The 23,900-nt window shown below is 40.4% G+C and overlaps 1 protein-coding gene and 1 pseudogene across 1 annotated transcript in view; one reads left to right on the plus strand and one right to left on the minus strand.

The window, feature by feature from the left end:
• Positions 1 to 551: 551 nt before the first annotated feature.
• The window catches only part of LOC120423168 (RNA/RNP complex-1-interacting phosphatase homolog), a 51,178-nt gene continuing 27,829 nt past the window's right edge, over positions 552 to 23,900 (minus strand). The window contains exons 3-7 of the mRNA XM_039586849.2: positions 2,165 to 2,281; positions 2,028 to 2,107; positions 1,286 to 1,332; positions 1,124 to 1,231; positions 552 to 1,056 (exon numbers count right to left, since the gene is read on the minus strand). Of these exons, the coding sequence (XP_039442783.1) occupies positions 644 to 1,056; positions 1,124 to 1,231; positions 1,286 to 1,332; positions 2,028 to 2,107; positions 2,165 to 2,281 (765 nt within the window). The 3' untranslated portion in view covers positions 552 to 643. The remainder of the gene's footprint in view (positions 1,057 to 1,123; positions 1,232 to 1,285; positions 1,333 to 2,027; positions 2,108 to 2,164; positions 2,282 to 23,900) is intronic.
• On the plus strand, positions 10,326 to 11,291 carry LOC120423169 (elongation factor 1-alpha-like; annotated as a pseudogene).

Raw genomic sequence — 23,900 nt, forward strand, 5'->3', positions numbered from 1 at the left:
TGATATGGCAACATTAGAGGCACAATTGAGTTAGAGGTTGCTTCCTTAGATGTTTGAGATGGTGTCATTGTCGTGTTTTTATTTTTATTTTTTGTAACTGTTTGAAGTAGTTTGTGTAATTTGTGCGCCATTTTTAAAAATGGTCGTACTTACTTTACATTTACTGCACGGGAAATTCTCAGGTTATAAGCTGTCTCCGGAGGCGTTGAAAATTAACTTGATTCTGGGGTGATCCTCTCCAACTCCGGTGCTGCGGAATACCAGCTCGATGTTGAAACAAAGCCCAGCGATATCGTTGCCTTACCACAATCCCTCACGCGATTCAATCGAGTCCGAGATCGCACCCGATCTCGAGCATGTTACAGCCCAACAATAATTTTTGCTCGTTCGACAAACGACAAATGAGGATTTGTGATAGCGCTTTGTAGGCCGCGTAGAGAAGAGTGATAGCTTGGTAGTTCTGACATTTCAACTCGCCCCTTTCTTGTAGTTCGGGCATATGACTCAGACGGATGTTTGGGATTTCGGATTAAGAAATTTAAATCCATATCTGCGTTAACAGTTTATTTTATTAGAAAATTATAATAAACGGCCACAGGTAAATCGTTTGCACTCATATCAATTTTGTAGTTGCTCGCACGCACTAGTGGTGTTCCTCTCTACTCCACCTGTACTGATTGCTGCGCTGGCCTCTCGCCTCAACCTGCCTGGACCGCTCACTGTTGCCATTGGCAGCATGTCCATTGTCACCCCCATTCCCGTCATAATCCCGTCGACGGTAAATCTCTCGATGCTCTCTAGAGCTGGACGGCTCAAACTTTCTGGGCGATCTGTCGCTCCTCCAGTTGCCGGATCCTTCCGCATAGTTGTATCGTCCGTTTCTGCTGCTTTGATGGTAACTTCTGTCGTCGTTTCGCTGGTACGAATCGCGGGGAGCGCGACCCTCGAAGGAACGACGCCGCTCGTCACTTGGGGCCCGTTCGGCGGAATTTAGTGCCATGAGCGAGTTCAAGTAGTTGGCACGCTCCATCTTGTGGAATCTCGCCTTGTTGAACACTGTTTGAGACCAGGAAAGATATATAATAAGTAGGATGCATTGGAGTTCGATTATTTTAATACGAACCATTGATGGTATCACGAGGATTGCGGCCTTGCTCCAAAATCATGTAGGCACACACGAAGTAACCAGTTCGATTTAGCCCATGTGTACAGTGAACTCCAATCTGCTTGTCTAGAAATGATTGTTTTATTATTTATAACAAAATTATTTTATACCATTTATTACCCTTGTTCTGTTCATCACTGAGAAATTGTTTGACGATTTCAATGAATCTGGAACAGAATAAATTTATTAGATACTAACTAATTAAATGCTGTAAAAAAAACCAAACATTTACACACTTTGTACGTGTAAATTATTTCAATTTACCATACAAAATTGATTTTCATTTTCCATTTATCCGGCACGCTTTTCGATGCTTATCCGAGTGAGAATAAAGAATTGCATCGAGAAGCGCACACGCGCGATGGAACTATGACCGATCGATTCGATCGGATCGAATGGTTTATTACTCTAACCTGCACGCGGCGCGGATGCTGCATAATACAATTTATCGCGCATGTCGTGCAATACCTCCTATAAGGATGTGCACAATAATGTCGGTGCAGAGTAAATAGTGATTTTGAATAAATTTAAATAAAACAATTTTGTCGACTCGGAGACATCTTCTCGTTCTGTGAGAATCGATCACAAAAGTGAATAAATTATAACCATTGGAAATTGAGTCTTAGCCGCAATAACTAAACTTTTTCAGCTAAGCCAAAGCGCATCAAGTCACTAGCCTACATAGCTAATTTTGCGCGATCTTCTAGACACGATTGATTTATTTCCGCTGAGCGACAAAAATGCACACATTGCGCTGCGCTGCGAGACATATATCATTGCAACAGCGTTCGAACCCAATTCGAAGCCAGCTAGCCTTAAGAGCCAAATACTAAAGGGGTCTCCAAAATTGGATAGTACTCACTTGTCTACCAGCGATCGTTGCGGTATTTCATGACCCTTTGTTAAGAGCTTTTTGTGCTGAATATTGTAATTGTTGAATTCCTAAAGAAATAAACATGGTTAGAACTTAATATATCTTGTCATACTCAACACACTTACGACTGGACTGTAATATTTCGTCGTGTAGGTCAAATCAATCATCATTCCCAGATTCGGAAGCTGGGAGCGAACATCCGCCGGAGTGAAGCTTTCTGGTGAGCGGCCTTTGAAGAATGCCTGTTGTTGAAAAAACATAATGTGTTATTAGAGAGGTAGTTAAAAGATATATTTATAATTTATATTATTTTCCTTGGCAAGATATTTTAACATTCTGCGGTTCTAGAGAGCGTCAGTCTGGCTACTGCGCAAAGTGCGGCGGTCTGTTCTGAACTGTTGGTTGGCTGCGACTATAAAGCGCACTTTGATCAGCGCAACGCATTTTACGACCACGTGTCACTTCAAGGTACCAAAAACCAGCATGGCATCCCGAGCATGCTTTGCTTATTTCAGATTTTTTGCAGCCACGTGACTTATTTAGATATGAAATCAAGCATGTTGATCGAGCATGTCAACAATTGAGCCTACTAAGGGACCTCTGCGATTTCCGCAACGGCGGGATACGATCGCAGCGGAATGATAATTAATCCTGAACCCGCAATAATTAGATAAAAAAAAAATGAAAAAACGATATTTTGAATTGAATTGACATTGAAAATATCGGTTACGTCGAATTGAGATTTTAAAATTGATTACAAGTTTCGAGTACTTCTGTAATTCTGTAATTTCGGAATACATTCGTCCGGCTTCAGCTGAAGATTCATGCTGTCCCATGTTGCATGTTCGAGTGTAGACCTACGGAAAACCTTGCCGCGAGGAGAGGTGAGTGAGAAGTACACGAACCACCTACGACATAATTCCTCGGGCGGCCCAGGTCAACTCGAAGTTACCCCAGGCACCCCCAGTGCAGGACACATTGGGGGTAGAAAGCGGATAGATATTTCAGTGAATACAATAATTATGACAATATAGTTTCATATAATCCCTATTCCTTGATCTTACTTTTTGACACTATCAAACCTAGCAATATTACTATTGCATCTTACCATTCCCTTTTGATAGTGTCAACTTCAAACCTTCATCCATTGTGCAATTAACACATAATTTCCGCTATATTCTTCATGCGGAATCGTCGTCTACTTTCTTCGCCTTATTATCACTGAACCACGGCGCGATATTGTTCTCACATTTTTTGAGCTTCAACGACCGATTGTTATTCACGCACTTATAAAAATACTTGTTCTGTTTCGCGGCTTTGTGAAAAATACACGTGTGTTGGCTTATACAATGACTTTTTTGGTCATCGTATGCTCGCAAGGTACATGAAAGAGAAAAAGAGAAAAAATGGGATAAGTACAATGTAAAATAAAATCGAACATTGAATAACAGACTAACACATAAAGAAAGAATAAAGAAACCTTATTTTGCAACTAGACAGAACTACCAACTTGTAACGAGAAGTTTACAAGATAACAACTGAAGTTGTGAAATATGGGACAGGACAAACAAACTAGAATAGTTAATATATATAATAAAACAGATTGAACGTACCTTTAATCATATTAATAACAGTTATGCCCAAATTTCTTACCATTTTTTTTTTCAACTGTTACATTTCTACAATAATGTATTGCGATTCCAAGTTTGAAGAATAGAGTAGTTAAAGTTTGTGAGGTAAGGGACAAGTTATAGCAATAGCAAAATAAATAGATGGATAGATTTTACTAAATTTTATCTTAAAATAATAGGAAAAATCTAGCCTGATTTGAAAATAGCCAATGCACCAATTGCAAACATACAGCATTTCACGCTCACACCGTATGGAGTAAGTGTGATAAACTATATGTCGACATTCGGCGCATCACTTTTTTCAAAATACAGGAAATGATAGAAGGAAGGCTCCATTATGTAGAGCGGAAGGCTTCTGTAACACTTAGAACTCAGAACAGGCATCCTCTGAAATAAGAGAGAAAGACAAATATTAAAATTGTGGTATTATCACTAAATCCTATCATCCTTTCACCCCCCAAGACATGGTCTATCCTTCGTGCCTTCGTGTCTTGGGTGATGGCGAATTCTACCTTCTTCAATGATCTTCGGACCACCTCCAACTAGAATTCACAACAGGACCTCCCTCGGCTCCAGTTTACAACATGACAGCGACGAGAACACAGCCGAATGGGAGTTGACAGTATCAAATGCATGCTATAGGGGCAGGGGGGGCAGAATGGACCAGGGGGGCAGAATGGGCCACCCTTGGTTTTGGGCTTTAGAATAGATTTAGACCAATTGTAAGGCAAGGGTCTTATAAAGGACGTCAAATAACTTCACCATACCGAAAACGACGTTTGAATTCATTGTATTTTTCGAATTATGAGCAAAAATGTAAATTTATTAGAAAAACCACGGAAATGTTGTTTATTTCGAGGATTTTAAATAAGATTTTTGAAAAGTTGGATTGTTTGAAAAAGTTTGCTCAATGCTTATAATGTTACTAGATGCTACTACCAAGGTATACAAACAACAATGGAACCTTAAAATCATTTAGAGGCTTGGTGGTGGATGTGTTAAATTAAAATCCACTTGGGGGCAGAATGGACCACCCTTTTCCTTCCTTATAAAAACAATCAAAAGTTAAAAAATATGAGCTAAATGGATTATTTCACTCCTGGTAGCTTCGCAAATCACGTTTAATGCAACAAAAGTTGATTTTTTAGTTGTTTCGACGCTTAGTTGTAAAAATAGTGTCTTTTTTCGACATATTTACACTATTTTCAAAAATCTTTGTTTTTTTAAGTTACTATTTTTATAAAAGTGATCAAATTTCATGGAAACTATAATGGAAAAGTCCCTCCAGTAATTTCTTATCACCCTTCAACGTTGTATTAGAAGAAATGGCTTGTTTTCTAAGGTGGCCCATTCTGCCCCGCAGGGTGGCCCATTCTGCCCCGCACCCTGGAAAGTTAGTCGAAAAAACTTTTTTTTAAAGTGGCTCAAAAACAGTTTTAAGTAAAAAAATTTCATCAACCAAGTATACAACATTGAAGGGAACATTCCAAAGCATAAGCCTACTACACTGGATTCATAAATTTGTATGTTTTTCTATGTTTTTTGGTGCATTTCCCTTAGGCGGTCCATTCTGCCCCCCCTGCCCCTACCCTTTGCTTTGCTGGATACTTACTAATAGCATAGGGCGAGAGTCCTGCGACACTCAGCAATCATGTATACTGCCCATTTGCCACATTACAAGTTTCGAGTACTTCCTAACAAATTAATTTTCGAATTTAATATGAATTCCGATTAGTCCCCTTGAACATTTTGAATTAGGTTAATTAATTAGGTTGAATCTTAATATAAAAAAAAAACAAAAAAAAAACTAGAATGGATTTAGAACAACTTTAAGGCAAGGGTCTTATAAAAAACGTCAAATGACATCACCACACCGAAAACGATGTTTGAATTCATTGTTTTTTTCGAATTATGAGCAAAAATGTAAATTATTGACAAAACCACGCAAATGTTGTTTATTTCGGGGATTTCAAATAAGCTTTCTGAAAAGTTGGATTGTTTGAAAAACTTTTTTCACTGCTTCTAATGTTACTAGATATTACTACCAAGGTAATCAAACAACAACGGAACATTTAAATTATTTAGAGGCTTGGTGATGGAAGTGTTAACTTAAAATTCACTTGTGGGCGGAATGGACCACCCTTTTTCTGCCTTATAAAAACAATCAAAATTTATGAAATTTTTATTAAATGGATTATTTCACTCCTGGTAGCATCACAAATCACGTTTAATGCAACATTAGTTGATTTTTCAATTGTTTTGATGCTTATTTGTAAACATAGTGTCTTTTTGCGATATATTTACACTATTTAAAAAAATCTTTGTTTTGTTAAGTTACTTTTTTATAAAAGTGGTCAAACTTCATGGAAACTATGTTGAAAAGGTCCTTCAAGTCATTTCTTATCACCCTTCAACGTTGTATTTGAATAAATGGCTTGTTTTCTAAGGTGGCCCATTCTGCCCCGCAGGGTGGTCCATTTTGCCCCGCACCCTGGGAAGTTAGTCGAAAAAATATTTTTTTTAAAGTGGTTCAAAAATAGTTTTAATTGAAAAAAAATCATGATCCAAGTAAACAACATTCCAAAGCATAAGCCTACTACACTGGATTCATAAATTTGTATGTTTTTCTATGATTTTCTGTACATTTTACTTAGGTGGACCATTCTGCCCCGTTCACCGTTCACTAACGGTTGCATCGTAATGACGATCATGGCAGGCGCTGTGTGAGCATTCAATTATCGTTGTAACATTGCAATGATTTTATTTACTGTGTAGATTATTGAGGTTTTGCAACGCGACTGTGTTTCAAATGTAAGAGGCGCCACTTAAGAGGCTACTTGCCGTAAAATCGTATACCTTTCTGCCGGGTTGAAGAACAAAATCGATTATTTTTCATGATTCTCTGCATCAATCTTAATGAAACTGGTTGCAAAAGACGGGAAACTATTTTTGCATTAAAATAATGAACATCAATCTTGAAGCTAGTTGGTGAAGAAACATAATGTGTTTACTTATATTTAACAATTTTTATTGATTTTTTGAAGACTATCTTGCAAAAAAGTCCAAACCACTACCTTTTTCTAAATTTACAGTGTTATTCATAGAATAATCAAACAAACATTGGAATGTTGTACACCAAAATGATGGACATATTTTTTCCTATCGAAATCAGACATAAGTTTTATAAAAATGTAGATTTTGAAGGTAAAACCGGTTAAACCTTAATTTCAAATATGTATTTAAATTGTAATTTTAATTTTCAGTTCGTCGCTAGTGCATACTACTCAAAAAATCGTACAAAATGCATATGGAGTAACCCACAATCCATACAAAATATTGAACTAAACCTTCCCTAAAAAGAAATGCACATGATTCCGGGGGTATTCTAGTGAATTCCCATGAATTGATAATTTTCAGAAAAGTGGCTGGTCGGTGTCATCGTCATATCAGCAATTGTTTTTGAATAAAAGCTTTCAAAAAGTGTTTTAAACTGTCACAAAGCAATGTTTAGTTTGAATTAAAGTCCCCCCTATTTTTTTATTTAGGCCTGAGGGTTGGGTTGTAGAAGGTTACGCCACAAAAATATGACTACAAAGTCCTGTTTGAAACAAAGTGCCTTATAAAATTGGATATATGAATATAATGTTTCAAATCCGAGCCCCTTTTATATACACAAAACACCATCGAATCGATCGAGTTTCTGTTGTTGCAGTCAACATGAATCCAATAATAACCATCTCAGGCATTCGGCGCGCACCGACGCCACTTGGCGGGTGTGTACCAATTTTGTGTGTTTATTTTGGGAAACATGTCGAGTTCTGGTTATCAACAAAAACTATCTATCCCAAACATGACAAATATACGTGTGCGTTTTGGCAATATAGGTTTGCACGATTTATTATTATCGGAAAAGTGCACTTTTCATGTGTGTTTTTTGTTGTTGTTTTTTTTATGGCGGCAGTCGCTGCAAGAAATGGAAGGATATGAGCAGGGAAAAAAAGCTACATGTTATGGGAGTGAGTTAGCAGCACAGACAGCCATCCCATATGGGAATAAATGTGCGCCTTAAAAGTTTGTTCTTTACGCTCTGATAAAATTATATTCCAACCAAACGAGCGCGAGCCCCAGAGAGAGAAAAAAAACAATTATGATGGTTCCAAGGATTTGCCGCGCGCGCACGCTCGAAAGATGGTATAAATAACCCAGTATCATCAATCTGAGATCATATAAAGTTTGAAGAAAAAAATAAATTCTAGAGGCGGGGGCGAGCGAGAAAAAAGGATACAAGAAAGCTTACCGCAAGAATCAATCGAGGTGTCCTCATTTCTAATCGAAAATTACCAGAAAGTTTTGTTAAATGATCTTGATTGAAATTGTAATTTTGATTTATGTAGGAATTTATTAGCATTAGCATTAGCATTAGCATTTTAGGACGCCCTATCCACGCATGGCTCCACAACGCTTATCCCACTGTTTGGTCTGGTTGTGTTAGACCCTCATCCGGAACAATAATCCAACACGGGAGATACCATGTCTTCATCTTTTGATGAGTGTGTAATACAGCCCAGGGCATAAGGGGGTCCTTGCCGGGTCTAAGCTATCCTTTGGGGAGCGGAAGGAATATTAGTAAACACCTATCTAAAGTGCGCAAGGATCCCTACGACACCTTAGGGTTGATTTATGTAGGAATTTATCATATTTTATTGAAAATATGATTTTTATGCATGATTTATTTGGTTAACATTTCTACTTGAAAAAAAAATAGTTTAGTGCATCATTGAGGCAAAAATAAGTGCCATTTGAGAAGAAATAAACAATACCACAGTTCAACAAAAAATCAAATGTTTCTTGTCTCTGAGACGAGAATATGTGTTCCTAGTAGATTTTTGCCTGCTGAATCCGAATCCGGGCCCAGAATTGCTCCAAATGGTCCCAATTTTGAGATACACCCGTTTAAAATGTTAGTTTAGGCCAAAATTAGCTACTTTGTCGACTATTTTACAAAAGAACTATTGAATAAACAACTAAATCAATACATGTATCTTAAAGTTCACGTTTTCCCCTTTCTGAAACACCCCTGGTTTTTGAAATTTGATTGTTTCTACGCATATTTATAGCTATTTTAAAATTAGAATTTGACTTGCATGCAAGTTGGAAAAACTTGAATGAGAACCAACTGAAAATATAATTTTAAAATGGCTATAAATATGCGTAGAAACAATCAAATTTTAAAAACCAAGAGTGTTTCAGAAAGGGGAAAACGTGAACTTTAAGATGTATTGGTTTAGTTGTTTATTCAATAGTTCTTTTGTAAAATAGTCAACAAAGTAGCTAATTTTGGCCTAAACCAGCGGTTCTCAACCTGGGGTACATGTACCCCTGGGGGTACCACGAGCGGTCTCAAGGGGTACCGGAAGACAAACCCCGTAATGGCGGACATTTGAATGATATCCCGGACAAAATATTTGAGAGAAGCAAAAACCAACAGATTAGAAACAAAAAAATAACGCAACATTTTTTTTGTAGATTATTCAATTTACTTCGTGTTTGCTAATCGGAAAAAAAAAGCAAAGCAAACCACTTTAACGACCCCCGGGTCTATTGTGGTCTCTGTTGCAAGTTTCTGCTCATTTCTAGTCGTCCGAAGGTTATGTGTGGTGAGTCACTCAAAACCTCTTTTACGCTAATGGACCGACGTTTTACTTCCCCATCCGATAGAAGGCAAATTTCGTCTCGAAAAATGCTACCGGGTCTTTCTGGGATTGAACCCAGGCCATACCGGGGTGAGAGGCTGCCACGCTAACCACTGCGCCACCGGACCCGGCGCTAATCGATTATCATTAAATTTGAAAAACAACTATTTTGCATTATAGAGCATTCTACGTGCGTATGTATTGCGTGTACGTACACGAAAATAAAGTGAGGTTAAATTTTGTCAGCCAGCAAAACCGAATGGTGCGCTAGTGTGCGTACGCGAAACGTCATAAAGCTCTATTGATTGATACATACATACAAAATGGGGGCTGTCCATACACAAGTGCTTTAAATATTTTCGAAAATCTGTACATTGAGATGGCATGTTCTGATCACAAATCTTTGGCAAAGTTTATGATATGGTTTTCCCAGAAACATTTTTTTTTTTCGAATTGTTGGCCAAATTTAAAAAAATCGACAAAACACATAGCAAATATTTAAATGAGAAAAATCGCTTGCATTCGATAATTTTTTTTATTAATTTAAATAAAGTGTACCTTTTTTAAGATTATTGTCCTTTTTTTCTTTAAATTTTTGTCTCATATCTGGAAAAGAAAGAAAGAAACTACCATCTCTTAGAAAAATTCAATAGGTTGGTAAAAGATTCTAAAGTTTCATTATTTAACATTATTTTTTCGACCTGTAGGACCGGCCCGTGGCTTAATGGCTACGGCTCCCGCCTCATAAGCGGAAGGTTCCGGGTTCGATTCCCGACCGGTCTCCTTGAAATTATTTGACTATAATTGAACTTTGAATATGGACAAAAAACGCATGGAATCAGGTGGGATTCGAACTCACACCTTTTGGATTGGTAATCAGATGCTCTAGCCACTCGGCCACCGAGGGGTTAACACCCCTTGAGTGAATTAATCCGTAGTGGTGAAATAATGTCACAAGGTCATTTACCAAGGGGTAGGACACAGAGTAACTGAGTGACTCAATTTTACAAAATTACTCAATGTGGCTCAAAGTTACTCAATCTTCCTCATGATTTTTTTTTTCACCGAGTTGCGGAATTTGTGAATAAACGTTGACCACGTTCACAGAAGAGCGTGTTTACAAATACATTAGAAATATTTTCACGCCACGCTGCTGCTAAAGTTCAGTCAGTCAACGAAACCGGGAACAAACTATTCCGCCCGACGACGACGTCGATTCCGCCTGTTACGGATTGTGCCGTGTTGATCGTCGCCGCCGGTACCGGTGAATTCGATACTGGTATTATCTAAATCCGGATGGCACAGAGATAACATGCTGGAACCGTCCACCAAGATGTACTTGTTTCAAGCAGAGGCCATCAAGCGCAAGAGAGCCAGGCTGACGGCAAGTGCCCAACGGACCCCACCGACAAGCCCCTGCATCTGCCCCCCGGGAACGGAAACCGGTTTGAACAAGCCCGGTATCGCCATCGTCTTCGCCCCGGTCAACCTGGCCGCTGAAGTCAAGTCCGTCCGCACAAAGAAGCCCTGCTGGACAACGCCAAAAATGTGTCCGTCAAGGAACTGCGTCGTGGTTACGTCGCCGGTGACTCGAAAAACTCACCGCCCAGGTCATCGTGCTGAACCACCCCGGTCAGATCTCCAACGGTACACCCCAGTGCTGGATTGCCACACCGCTTGCGAGTTCAGCGAGATCAAGGAGAAGGTCTTTCGTCTTTCCGGCAAGTCGAGATGGGCAGTGGCCCGAATCGCTGGCGGATCGGATCATGATCTTGCAGCAGGAAGTTTGATCGGTTCCAAAAGCCAGCGAAGTGCCAGCACACGGTCGTCACAAAAATCTCTAAGAGTTCTAGATCTAGGAGAAGAAAATTGTCGTGGGACTGGAGGGGGGCATCTGAAGCAGTCGCTCCGATCTTTTCCTATTTTTACCAGCGACTAAGCGAATGATGCGTTTTTTATTGTGTATGTATATGCTTATTTATTTTGCTCCAAAATCATACCTAGACCCCTGGCAGAGTGATGACATGAATCATAGCGGTACCCTTCTGCACCTTAGCCTCGATGGCCTTCTTCTCACGGTGGCGGCGACCTTCTTTTTGGCGAGCTTCTTTGCGGCAGCCTATGTTGCTCCGGCAGCTCCCTTTTTCTTGTGGACAGCAGCTCCAGTGTCACTGGCGGCTTCTTTTTCAGCACCTTGCTGACAATCTCCAGGTTGCGTTTCTTCTCGCCCGGCAGCGCGCTTTTGCTTCCTTCACGCCGATTACGCGGTCCTTCGTTGGTCAGCTTCTCCTGTAACTCTCCGGTCGACGCCTTGGCGACGTTGGCAGCAGTCATCAACTTTCATCCGGGCGATTTCGTTCATGGCATACCTGTCAATGCGCAAATATCGCTTCGTCCTTGTTGGGTTCCGCATTCTGGGGCACCTCTACCACCCAATCCTTCTCCCTTTCGGCCTTGAACCGCTGGTAGCTGTAAGTGGGAACCGATTTGTCCAACACCCCGTCGTACCTTCTCGTCGCGGGCTCTTTTTCTGCTTTTGCAAAACCTCGTCCATTTTGCCAAGTTTTGAACGAAATTACTTGGAACCATCGGCACCGGCGACGTAGCCTAGTGGAAACGCTTCCGCCTCATAAGCGGTAGATCTGAGTTCAAATCCCGGCTCGGACCAACACAACTGGTGATCTTTTCCCTTCTGGATTCGATTGCTTAGTAAAGGGAAGGTAGTGTATCGTCACAAACTGGACCTTATCACGACACCTTAGGGAGGCGACCTATGGAATGTTAACATTAACCTAAACATGTTAACATTAGTTGAGTGAAAAACTGCCACTGAATCCGCTTTGTAAATGCCGGCCCCGATACTCTTCACGGGTGTTCCCCTCAGGAACTGGGAAAGATTTACTTTTATCGGCACCGGCGGCACTCTCTTTGGAAACGGCTTCTTCGGGGCTGGCTTCTTGGCGGCCTAAATGTTCTTGGCCTTGGCGGTGGCAATAGCAGCCAATTTTGGCTAAAGCCGCCGTCGGAGCCTATTTGCCAGCAGCGGCACTGTTTCCGGTAGCAGCAGCATTTATCCCTTTTTGGCTAGAGATCCTAAATAGGGAGACTGGACGAAGTGAATTTGACGTACCCAAACAGACGCGAGTTTGACGTATCCAAACGAGCATTTGCCTTTACGCCCAGCAAAACTTATCAGTGTTGCCAAGCTCAAAACATACGTTGCCAGATCGATTTAGCAAGCTTAGACCAGTCTCCCTATTTAGGGTCTCTATTTTTGGCCGGTTCGGTATTTGGGGCAGTGGCCAAGCCTTCTTGCCTCCCTCAACACCTTTCTGGCAGCCGGAAAAATTTACGCTCCCGCTGTTTTTGTGTTTTACAAGTTGTCAGTGTCAGCGTTTAAATGTCAATGTCAAAATTTGTTACGTCGTTTGTAAAAATCATGGTGAAGATTGAGAAACTCTGAAAAACGTGCGTGGCTCAATGTTACTCAATTCTATTCAAATTTTCTCAAAATCACTCACTGTCCTACCCCTTGTCATTTACTAAATAATACAACAATCCCTCTCCCAACGATTCCCCTACACACACCACACACCATATTCTATAAATAACTCGAAGTGGTTGGTACGGTATGTCCCCACTTCTTCTTCTTCCCCTGATGATTCCATGAAATGTGGGTTCCGTTCATAGAATCTGTCTCTTGCGGTTAATGCAACGCAGTTGGCCGGACCGCTTTAATGAGTGTAATACATTTCGGGGGTTCTCGAAAGTACTGCAATCATTAAAAATGACAAGAAAGAACTCAAGGCGTAATCTAACCATAAGTTCTTCCCGGATGCTTTCTTCGGACTGGCTGCGCTTGTGTTCGATTAGATTAGATTAGATAAAAAATGTTTAAAAAAATGTTCATGCAAAATATAGCAATATTATAAAAAAAATCCATTTATCTACAAAAAAATATTTTTTTTTTCGAAAAACGATCAAATTATCAGTAAAATATTATTATTACAGCTAAAAATTAAAGAAACGTATCAAATACAATCTAATCTGAATTGTAAGCAAAATAACATGCTATTATATGGTTTGTTCCTCTTGCCCCACTAGTTGAGTAAAACGTACTGAAAATCAATAATTTTATAATCTATTTTTTATCGTGAAAAACTGGATTTTTTAGAAACTTGTTCTATCAAAGTCTTAGTCAAGACCTGGGACAAGATGACTATCAAAAAATTCGACAGATTTTTTTAACGTTTTTAATGGATTTTAACGAGCATTTCCTTAGCTTGCCCCACTTTCCCCTACATGGGCATTGTTTGGCCTACCCAGTACTTGTTTTAAAACAATTCTAGACACAAACTTTAATCTATTAACAATATTTTTCGATTTTTTTAAATATTTAATAACATATTTTTTCATTTTAAGTGTTTTTTAATAACCCAATGCGGTTTCAAAAACACCCAGGAAGCAAAAAAAAAAATTAGTTCAAGAAAATTCCAGATTTAGTTTAAATTCTATCAATGTCTCCCGAGTTAGAGTTACAGAACATATAAACAGATTTTTTTTTCTCCAAAATTTATGTTTCTCATACAAAAAAAACGATATTTGGAATTTAAAAAAAACTCTATAGGCGAAAAAAATTCATGTTTAAAAACTAAGGGGTACCAGCAGCTTAAGCAAAAAGAAAAGGGGTACCTAGCCAAGAAAAGGTTGAGAAACGCTGGCCTAAACTAACATTTCAAACTTTTTTTCAAAATTGGGACCATTTGGAGCAATTCTGGACCCGGATTCGGATTCAGCAGGCAAAATTTTACTAGGAACACATATACTCGTCTCAGAGACAAAATCTTGTTGGACTGTGTACTTGATAAACGTTACTTGTAGTTATTTTGAGCTATTTTATTTTTGAATCTCTGTTAAAAAAATTCAAATTAGTGATAAAAAAAAAGAATTGAAGTTTTAAATATTGAATTGGTCAAAAATTAAGTTTAAGAATTCAATTTTGTTTAAAATACAATCTTTAAGAAGTAGCGAAATTAAAAAAGCTTACAATTTGAAGAAGTTTTTCATACCGTTCGATCATATAAATTCAGAAAGAAGCATTTCCAAGGTCCCGGAGCAGCGTGTTTTGATTGAATGCCTTTGGAATGCAAACATGCGATATTCGCTGCCTGGGTCCATCGTAATTCATGGAATTTCCAATCACCTCGTACATCTTCTAATCACCAGTATGCGCTGCACGTCTGATAACATTAAGGGCAGCCACAAACAGGTTCATTCAGGTGAAACCGTCAGCCACAGTGGCCCCCTCTCGAAAGGGCTCACTGCAATATAGTAATTAAAAATGGTTAATAAATATATAATTTATTATATATTATTATAAATAATTATTATCTTTGACCAAATAATTGAAAATAGACCACCAACGTTGACTGGCTTGGGTCTCTCTTTTTTTGCCTTCGAGACTGATGTGTTGTGTTGTTCCTCTACCTACGCCGCCACGTTATATCCAACGAGCGAACAAACTTGTGTGTGTGTGTATGTGTGTTGTGTGGATGGCCCGGGTAAACATCAACAGCCTCCGCGCGATCGATCGAACCGCCAGACCGCCACCGACGGACGACTAACTGACTCGAGGAGGCAGGTATGTTACGGTGACCATCAGGAGAAAAGTCTGGGAAATTTGTTCAAGTTCGGGAAAGTATTAGCTTTAAGTTAGTCTTACACATCATAGCTTAAACTTGCTGACCAAACGTACAATAAAAATTCGCAGAATTTCTTTGAGAAAAGGAAACGGACTAAGTTCAACTAGTCACCCTAAGGAATATATGCATATCACATACAAACCACACCACCGGCCACCGGGACTGGCCCGGGCCTGGAAGCCGCGCGCGGAACAACACGGCAGCGCCAAACGAATAAATAAAAATTGATCCTCGGCGCACTCATCGATCTCCGACTCTTCTGGTGTAAAAAGTGACCATCAAAAGCGCGCACAACACAACGAACGACCGAACGCAGCCGTCGCAGTTGAGGGTAAAACGAAGAAGTCCAGGGCGCGATACAGTTGCGATATAGCGATGGATTCCTGACATTGTGTAAGGTTTTGGGCTTTTCATATTTTCGCCTTCCCCTTGCGGTGTGCAGAGAGGACACTTAAGGTACAACAACGGTAGCCGAGCACCTTTGACACAGGCGCCCATCAAGAATGGTTTTTAGCACCATCATTTGGTATTGACATGTGTTTTGTCACTTTTCAAACTTCTCTGGAGCGAGTAGCTGGGCAATGAGTGAATATACATTTTGATTTGGAACGACCGATGTTAATCTTACACCACACTACACCCAGTCTGGAGCGGACAAATCTTCTACCCAATTTTACAGAAGCACTGACAACAAACTATTTCATTTATTTTAAGGTAAAAAGAATGTGTTCTCATAATTTGCGACAATTTTTTGCTTCTAGGAAGAGATTCTAAAGGAGGTATTAGACTATGACAAACAAAAAAACAAACTCGCACTTTTTGACAGTTTGACAGTACATTTTGCTTTGTTTGCGAGTTGGCAAACTGTCAAACACGAAAAAGCGCGAATATGTTTGTCATAGTCTAATACCTCCTAAACTCTCGACCATTAGAACTGTTTTGTAACGGCTTCATTTTTTTATTTTTTATTTTTTCAAAGCTTACATCTCTGTGATGGCAGTGCGTGGCCGAATGGTTACGCTGTCCGCTTTGTAAGCGGATGATTCTGGGTTCGATTCCCATCTGCTGCAACCTTCCATCGGATGAGGAAGTAAAATGTCGGTCCCGGCCTCGGTTGTTAGGCCGCGTTAAGTCATTCCAGGTGTAGGAGTCGTCTCCATGCCATAAGTACAAACAACACACCAAACCAAGCCTACTCCGGTGGAATCGCTGGCGGCGGTTGGACTTGCAATCCAAAGGTCGTCAGTTCAAACACTGGGGTGGAAGGTTCCTTGGAGTAGAAAGAGGTTTGGGTGCTCTTCCCATTCAAGCCTTCGGACTCCTAGGTTCGAGCAGAAACTTGCAATAGAGACCACAAAAGACCCGGGGGTCATTAATGTGGATGGTTTGATTTGATTTTTTGATCTCTGTGATAATAAAATTGTCCAAACTACTTTGTAGCTCTTTAGTCTCCTAAAACAAACTTTTTTTTAATAAAAAAGCAGTTTACGGGAATTTCAAATTATGCAAATATTAAATATTGGAATTAAAGTCTTGTTTAGTTTGTTTGTTAGTCATAGGTTCTTTATGATGCAAAATACCTTCTTTGGGTATGAGCTTTCATGAAGAAACTCCGCAAAAAGTTTAAGCCAAATAAAGAAAACAAATGAAATCCACTTCCGGTATTTGTAAAGAATTGATCTGAAAAAGCTATAATCATCAATAATTTTAGGTATTTTTCTTCAGAAACTTAAAACACTTTTTCAACGTTTCGTTGATGCCAACCAAACAAAAACAAAATTTATGTAATATTTTAGATGTGTATGCCCGTTGTAGTCAACGATGTATCCTACAAGGAATTGTTCAATGCTAATTGGCACAAATGAACGAGAATTGCAGGTCGCAAGGTCGGAGTCCTTCGAATTTATCCATTCAAACCCCTCAAGCCTCTTTGCCATCAGGAGGACCGCCCCAGCGACGAGCCTTTTCTCTCACCCACTTTTGCTTTCTCTCCTTTCTATGAATTACATTTTCATGTGGGCAATTTCTCTGAAATTCAATTCATTAGAACAATAGCGCCGGGGTCAAAACTGGACAGCATCTGAAACTTTCAGCTGCTCTATTTTGACAAAGGGAAAAAAAACTCAAAAGTGTGAACAATGCGGTGCGTGCCAACAGCACGCTGGAAGGCATGCTGCAAAAGTCAACGTTTAGAGAGCAAACAATTTAGCCCCCACTCCAGAAGAATTCTTGGCCCTCTTGAGACGGTGTTCGTTGAACCCGTAATTGCGTAACACAGCACAATCGGACCACACGGATTACTAGGCTCCCAATACGAGTCAGGTGAATGGCACCATACCTCAATTTACTACTATTTTTGGATGGCTATTTCGAGATCTAGGTCAGTTAAATAACATTGCAAATGTAGCGTCCGTCTGCCAGTACACCTTCCTTGAGAAACTTTTATTTTTTATTTTTGGTATTTCTCACTGAGAGTTGGCCACATTCCAGCAAATATCAGCTAATTCCTTAACGGGCGATAGAAGCTAAACTTTCTTCGCAACTCCTACATATATCTCGGTATGAATATATCAAATGTCGCTATAACGCTGTTCTTTGCACTATAGACCTTTCGATGTAATAAAATGGCAAAAAACTTTAAAATACTTGAGCTACGCTTTTAAATAAAACTTTGTTTTAATCATCTTTGAAGAACGAACCAACAAGGATATAATCAGTTCGCAAAACGTAAAAAATAACCTAAACAAGTTTAATTTCATGATACAGTCCAGACTCCATTATCCGAAGGCCTAGACAAAATTTCACTTCGAATAATCGAATCAAGAAAAAAAATATGTTTTTCGTTGTCTTTTTTATGGTCGAGCTTAAATATGACTCCAAAACTACTTTTAAAAAGATTTAGAATTTTAAATCCAAGATGGCAGCCGAAATGGCGGTGATGAAATATTTAAAAAATCATTTTATTATATTTTCATCTATTGACTATTGACTACTCAAATTTGACTGAAATATTGCTGCATTTTTTTTTTGTTCGTGATTCGCAGATTCTCGGCCCGAAACTTCAAACACGAACAAAAGCAGTGAACCGAAGATTGGTAATGACATTTTAGAATTTTGACAGTCTGGAACGCATGAATTACCCTATTATCGGGTTTCCGCACGCGTGAAGTGGAAATTGTTGCACACGGCTGAAATTAGGCATTTTGCAACTTATCTTAATTAATACTGAATTTCGACATTTAAACACCAATCTACAACAAACTGGTTTGAAAACTAAAGATAAACTAAAGGCACGATGATTTGTTGCATAATCTTGCTAAGAAACGCAATAAAAGCGGTTTAAATTGAAAAATTTATATTTTTTTCTGTTTTAGAATTTGAATTTTTTTTTTTTTTATGGGTTACGGAAATTGCTTTCCACATAATTGATCGACGCCACCAATATCGTCAGCACAGCCGACAACAGAAACCTAAACTGCGAACAAAGCTAAACTTCGTTTACCTCGCCGCGATTAAAGCAAGTAGCTCGATTAATGCTCAGTAAGCAAAACCTCAGTACCTCGTGTGTGAGGCTCTGGGGGACTTTTCGATCACAATAAAATCAGAACGTTTTGAACATTCAAACACAACGCTTTGGCGTTATTTATTTCGAAACATCTCCCCTTCTACAATGGACGTTTTATAACTTATGTAAGATTTTAAAATTGGTAGGTACACAACGGATATAGCATTTTTTTTTAGTTTTTTTTTCGGTCCGTCTACAACCAATTTTATGTTGGTGCCAATGTTGTTCGGTAGCTCATATCAGGCCATCGCCGGGGCCCTGGTGATTCGATTATTCGAAGTCCTAACCTAATCCAACTTCGGTATACGAAACTTCGGATAATCGAGTCTAGACTGTACGTTGTCATTTAAAAAAAAACCTTGATATTGAACGAATTTCTACGTGATTTCAATCTGATTAATCTGATTATTGTTTGTAAAATCATTTATTTGTGGCTCTTTAGAAGATATATTTTTGTGGCTCTTTAAAATAATGAACAAACTCGTCGCATAGCTTACCATAATTGGTCTGCACCTCACTGTAAGGATCAATTCGAAATTCTTAAACAATTTAATTGAAAGAAAAAAATAAGAAAATAACCAGCAACACAACCTCTTAAATTGTTTTATTATATTTAGAGCCATATCGTTTTTGTTCCAAAGTCGCCCCACTGCCTCCCACTTTCTAAATTTTGGTAAAATCATTCAATGATAAAACTTTTGAGTACATCATCCTGGTTCAGGATTCAAAATAACAAGTTTAGAATCTTAAAAACATCATGTGACAAAAATTACCCCTTCGCAAGCCCATAGTGCTTTGGCGCCATGTAGAAAATTTATCGACGTCTCCGCGCTCGTCCGAGGTTTCCAATACCTGTGATTTTTTTTATTTATCTACCAAAATATTTTGCGGTCCTTCCTACACATCGATTCCCGTCTAATGGTCCTCCCCAAGTGGCGGTGCACTGGGAATGATTTACAGGTTCTAAGGCGGATTCCGCTTCACTTTTTTTGTTGTTGCCTTTATGAATGCATCGAGATGACCTCAAAGCCCTCCACAGCAATCTCATCTTCAGGTGCCGAAAACGGGGACCGTTTCCGCACTCCCTTTTTTTCTGGAAATTGCTGTTTTCGTAAGATATTTCCCAAAACTACCAGAACGGCAAACAGTTGTCGTGCGATCGGAAAATTCAATAAATTTTACAACAATACAGCCCCTATTTTCGAGCAAACAATTTGGCGGAATTTAGGAGCGTTTAATTGTCTGCGAGAAAATGCGGTGCGCCGAAGGAGAAAGTTCTGGCCCGCCGGCTGGCCTCTGGAATACGGGCAAGGCGATAAATCAACACCACTGATGATGTGCATTGGAAGTCTATCATTGAGAGCGGGCGGCGGGCAGCAACCCCCGAAAAAGAGGGTGATAAATTTACACCGGACGGTTACAATGTGGTGAAAAAGTGTGGCCAACATCCATAGCCATTCAGAATTTCACTCATTGTTTAGGATAGGATATTTCTGTATTGTGATTTGAATGTATGTACAAACCACAAGGAAGAGATTCGAGCTTGCTTAGAAAAAAAAAAAAACTTACGACCGTTATCTCCAATCAACTTGGAAAATTTGCCGTTCTGTTAGTGCGCGTTCAATTATTATACAACACAAAAATCTCTCGTCATTTTTTCAGTAAAAATTTGGTAGAGTTAATCTCTCAGTCGTCTGTTGTATCTTTTTATTGTCATCCAGTTTCTTAAAAGGTTCACACAAAAAATTTCTGCTTTTTTATGAAACTTCGAGTAATCACGGATTAGAAACAACCACCCCACTATACTGGAATAGCAAAATTATCATGAGAAACGAGCATCCCACCCCAATTGCTGCTTAAAATTCAAAGTGGGTAAACGTCACAATTATCGCTGATCCCTATCCGCGGGGGATCTTTAACCTTGCTCTGTGTAGGAAAAGTGGAAAATGAGGGAATAAAAATTCACCTTTGTCCTTCGATTTGCTCACGAAAATGTCACGATCCGGGATGCACTCCGTTGCTGCAGCACAACAAATAGTGCTTCAATCAATCTGGCGCTATAAAAATCATCTCCCCACCCTAAGCGAGCACTTTAAACCGAGATTTCGCTATCACCACAGTCACAGTCTGCCCTCAATGGATGGTAGAGCCACGTGGCATTTAATTTTAATGGGCACTATTATGCGGCATTATGATTATCCCGCTCATAACTAGGAATGGAACGAAATTAAGATCATTATAATTGAATGTGTGCAAAAGACAAAAGTTTGCGCTAAACAATGATGCCGCGGAATAAAAAAGGTGCAGGTGGTTATGTTACACATGACCAGTATGACAAAGAACTTTAATAGAAGATTGTTGAAATTTTCGATTAGAACGTCCGATCCAAATTTCCCCATGATTCCCTTATAATTACACAAGACAACTCTTTTGTGGTCTATTTCGTGGCTCTGAAACAGGCTGTTTGATTTGTAAAGTTTTAAGACATAATATCAACGTCCTATCGAACTAAGGGGATGAAAATTGCAAGTGGAGCTGAACTGCCCTATTCAGGGCTCTAATTGATTACGAAATAGTTATTCTAAATTTCCAGAAACAGATTTCAGAAGTGTAACAGTCATTTTTCCCCAACTCTTATGGTTCGGCAAATGTCCCCCCATCGGAACATCCCCGGGGCCTCCGGCCACTTCGGAGTGTGGCCACTACTGCCGAAATTTCAAATTTCATGTCCAGTATCAAAATCCATAAAGTTTGATACCCATATTGCCCCAACTCTTATGATTCGGCAAATGTCCCCCCATCGGAACATCCCCGGGGCCTCCGGCCACTCCGGATTGTGGCCACTACTGCTGAAATTTCAAATTTCATGTCCAGTATCAAAATCCATAAAGTTTGATACCCATATTGCCCCAACTCTTATGGTTCGGCAAATGTCCCCCCATCGGAACATCCCCGGGGCCTCCGGCCACTCCAGGTGGTGGCCACTACTGCCGAAATGTCAAATTTCATGTCCAGTATCAAAAACCCTAAAGTTTGATACCCATATTGCCCCAACTCTTATGGTTCGTCAAATGTCCCCCATCGGAACATCCGCGGGGCCTCCGGGCTATTCGGATTGTGGCCACTACTGCCGAATTGTCAAATTTCATGTCCAGTATCAAAAACCCTAAAGTTTGATACCCATATTGCCCCAACTCTTATGGTTCGGCAAATGTCCCCCCATCGGAACATCCCCGGGGCCTCCGGCCACTTCGGAGTGTGGCCACTACTGCCGAAATTTCAAATTTCATGTCCAGTATCAAAATCCATAAAGTTTGATACCCATATTGCCCCAACTCTTATGGTTCGGCAAATGTCCCCCATCGGAACATCCGCGGGGCCTCCGGGCTATTCGGATTGTGGCCACTACTGCCGAAATGTCAAATTTCATGTCCAGTATCAAAAACCCTAAAGTTTGATACCCATATTGCCCCAACTCTTATGGTTCGTCAAATGTCCCCCATCGGAACATCCCCGGGGCCTCCGGCCACTTCGGAGTGTGGCCACTACTGCCGAAATTTCAAATTTCATGTCCAGTATCAAAAACCCTAAAGTTTGATACCCATATTGCCCCAACTCTTATGGTTCGGTAAATGTCCCCCCATCGGAACATCCGCGGGGCCTTCGGCCATTCCAGGTGGTGGCCACTACTGCCAAAATGTCAAATTTCATGTGCAGTATCAAAAACCCTAAAGTTTGATACCCATATTGCCCCAACTCTTATGGTTCGTCAAATGTCCCCCCATCGGAACATCCCCGGGGCCTCCGGCCACTTCGGAGTGTGGCCACTACTGCCGAAATTTCAAATTTCATGTCCAGTATCAAAATCCATAAAGTTTGATACCCATATTGCCCCAACTCTTATGATTCGGCAAATGTCCCCCCATCGGAACATCCCCGAGGCCTCCGGCCACTCCAGATTGTGGCCACTACTGCTGAAATTTCAAATTTCATGTCCAGTATCAAAATCCATAAAGTTTGATACCCATATTGCCCCAACTCTTATGGTTCGACAAATGTCCACCCATCGGAACATCCCCGGGGCCTCCGGCCACTCCAGGTGGTGGCCACTACAGCCGAAATGTCAAATTTCATGTCCAGTATCAAAAACCCTAAAGTTTGATAGGGACCATCCATAAACCACGTGGACACTTTAGGGGGGGGGGGGGGTATGGCGATTGTCCATGCTCCATACAAAAAAGATTTTTTTTGTATGGACAATTGTCCACGAGGGGGGGGGGGGGGGGTTCGAGATTACCAAAAAAGTGTCCACGTGGTTTATGAATGGTCCCATACCCATATTGCCCCAACTCTTATGGTTCGACAAATGTCCACCCATCGGAACATCCCCGGGGCCTCCGGCCACTCCAGGTGGTGGCCACTACTGCCGAATTGTCAAATTTCATGTCCAGTATCAAAAACCCTAAAGTTTGATACCCATATTGCCCCAACTCTTATGGTTCGGTAAATGTCCCCCCATCGGAACATCCGCGGGGCCTTCGGCCATTCCAGGTGGTGGCCACTACTGCCAAAATGTCAAATTTCATGTGCAGTATCAAAAACCCTAAAGTTTGATACCCATATTGCCCCAACTCTTATGGTTCGTCAAATGTCCCCCATCGGAACATCCGCGGGGCCTCCGGGCTATTCGGATTGTGGCCACTACTGCCGAATTGTCAAATTTCATGTCCAGTATCAAAAACCCTAAAGTTTGATACCCATATTGTACCAACTCTTATGGTTCGGCAAATGTCCCCCCATCGGAACATCCGCGGGGCCTTCGGCCACTCCGTATTGTGGCCACTACTGCCGAAATGTCAAATTTCATGTTCAGTATCAAAAACCTTAAAGTTTGATACCCATATTGCCCCAACTCTTATGGTTCCGCAAATGTCCCCCCATCGGAACAGCCGCGGGGCCTTCGGCCACTCCGTATTGTGGCCACTACTGCCGAAATGTCAAATTTCATGTCCAGTATCAAAAACCCTAAAGTTTGATACCCATATTGCCCCAACTCTTATGGTTCGTCAAATGTCCCCCATCGGAACATCCCCGGGGCCTCCGGGCTATTCGGATTGTGGCCACTACTGCCGAATTGTCAAATTTCATGTCCAGTATCAAAAACCCTAAAGTTTGATACCCATATTGCCCCAACTCTTATGGTTCGTCAAATGTCCCCCATCGGAACATCCGCGGGGCCTCCGGGCTATTCGGATTGTGGCCACTACTGC

The sequence above is a fragment of the Culex pipiens genome, chromosome 2 (assembly GCF_016801865.2).
Source record: "Culex pipiens pallens isolate TS chromosome 2, TS_CPP_V2, whole genome shotgun sequence".
NCBI lineage: Eukaryota > Metazoa > Arthropoda > Insecta > Diptera > Culicidae > Culex > Culex pipiens.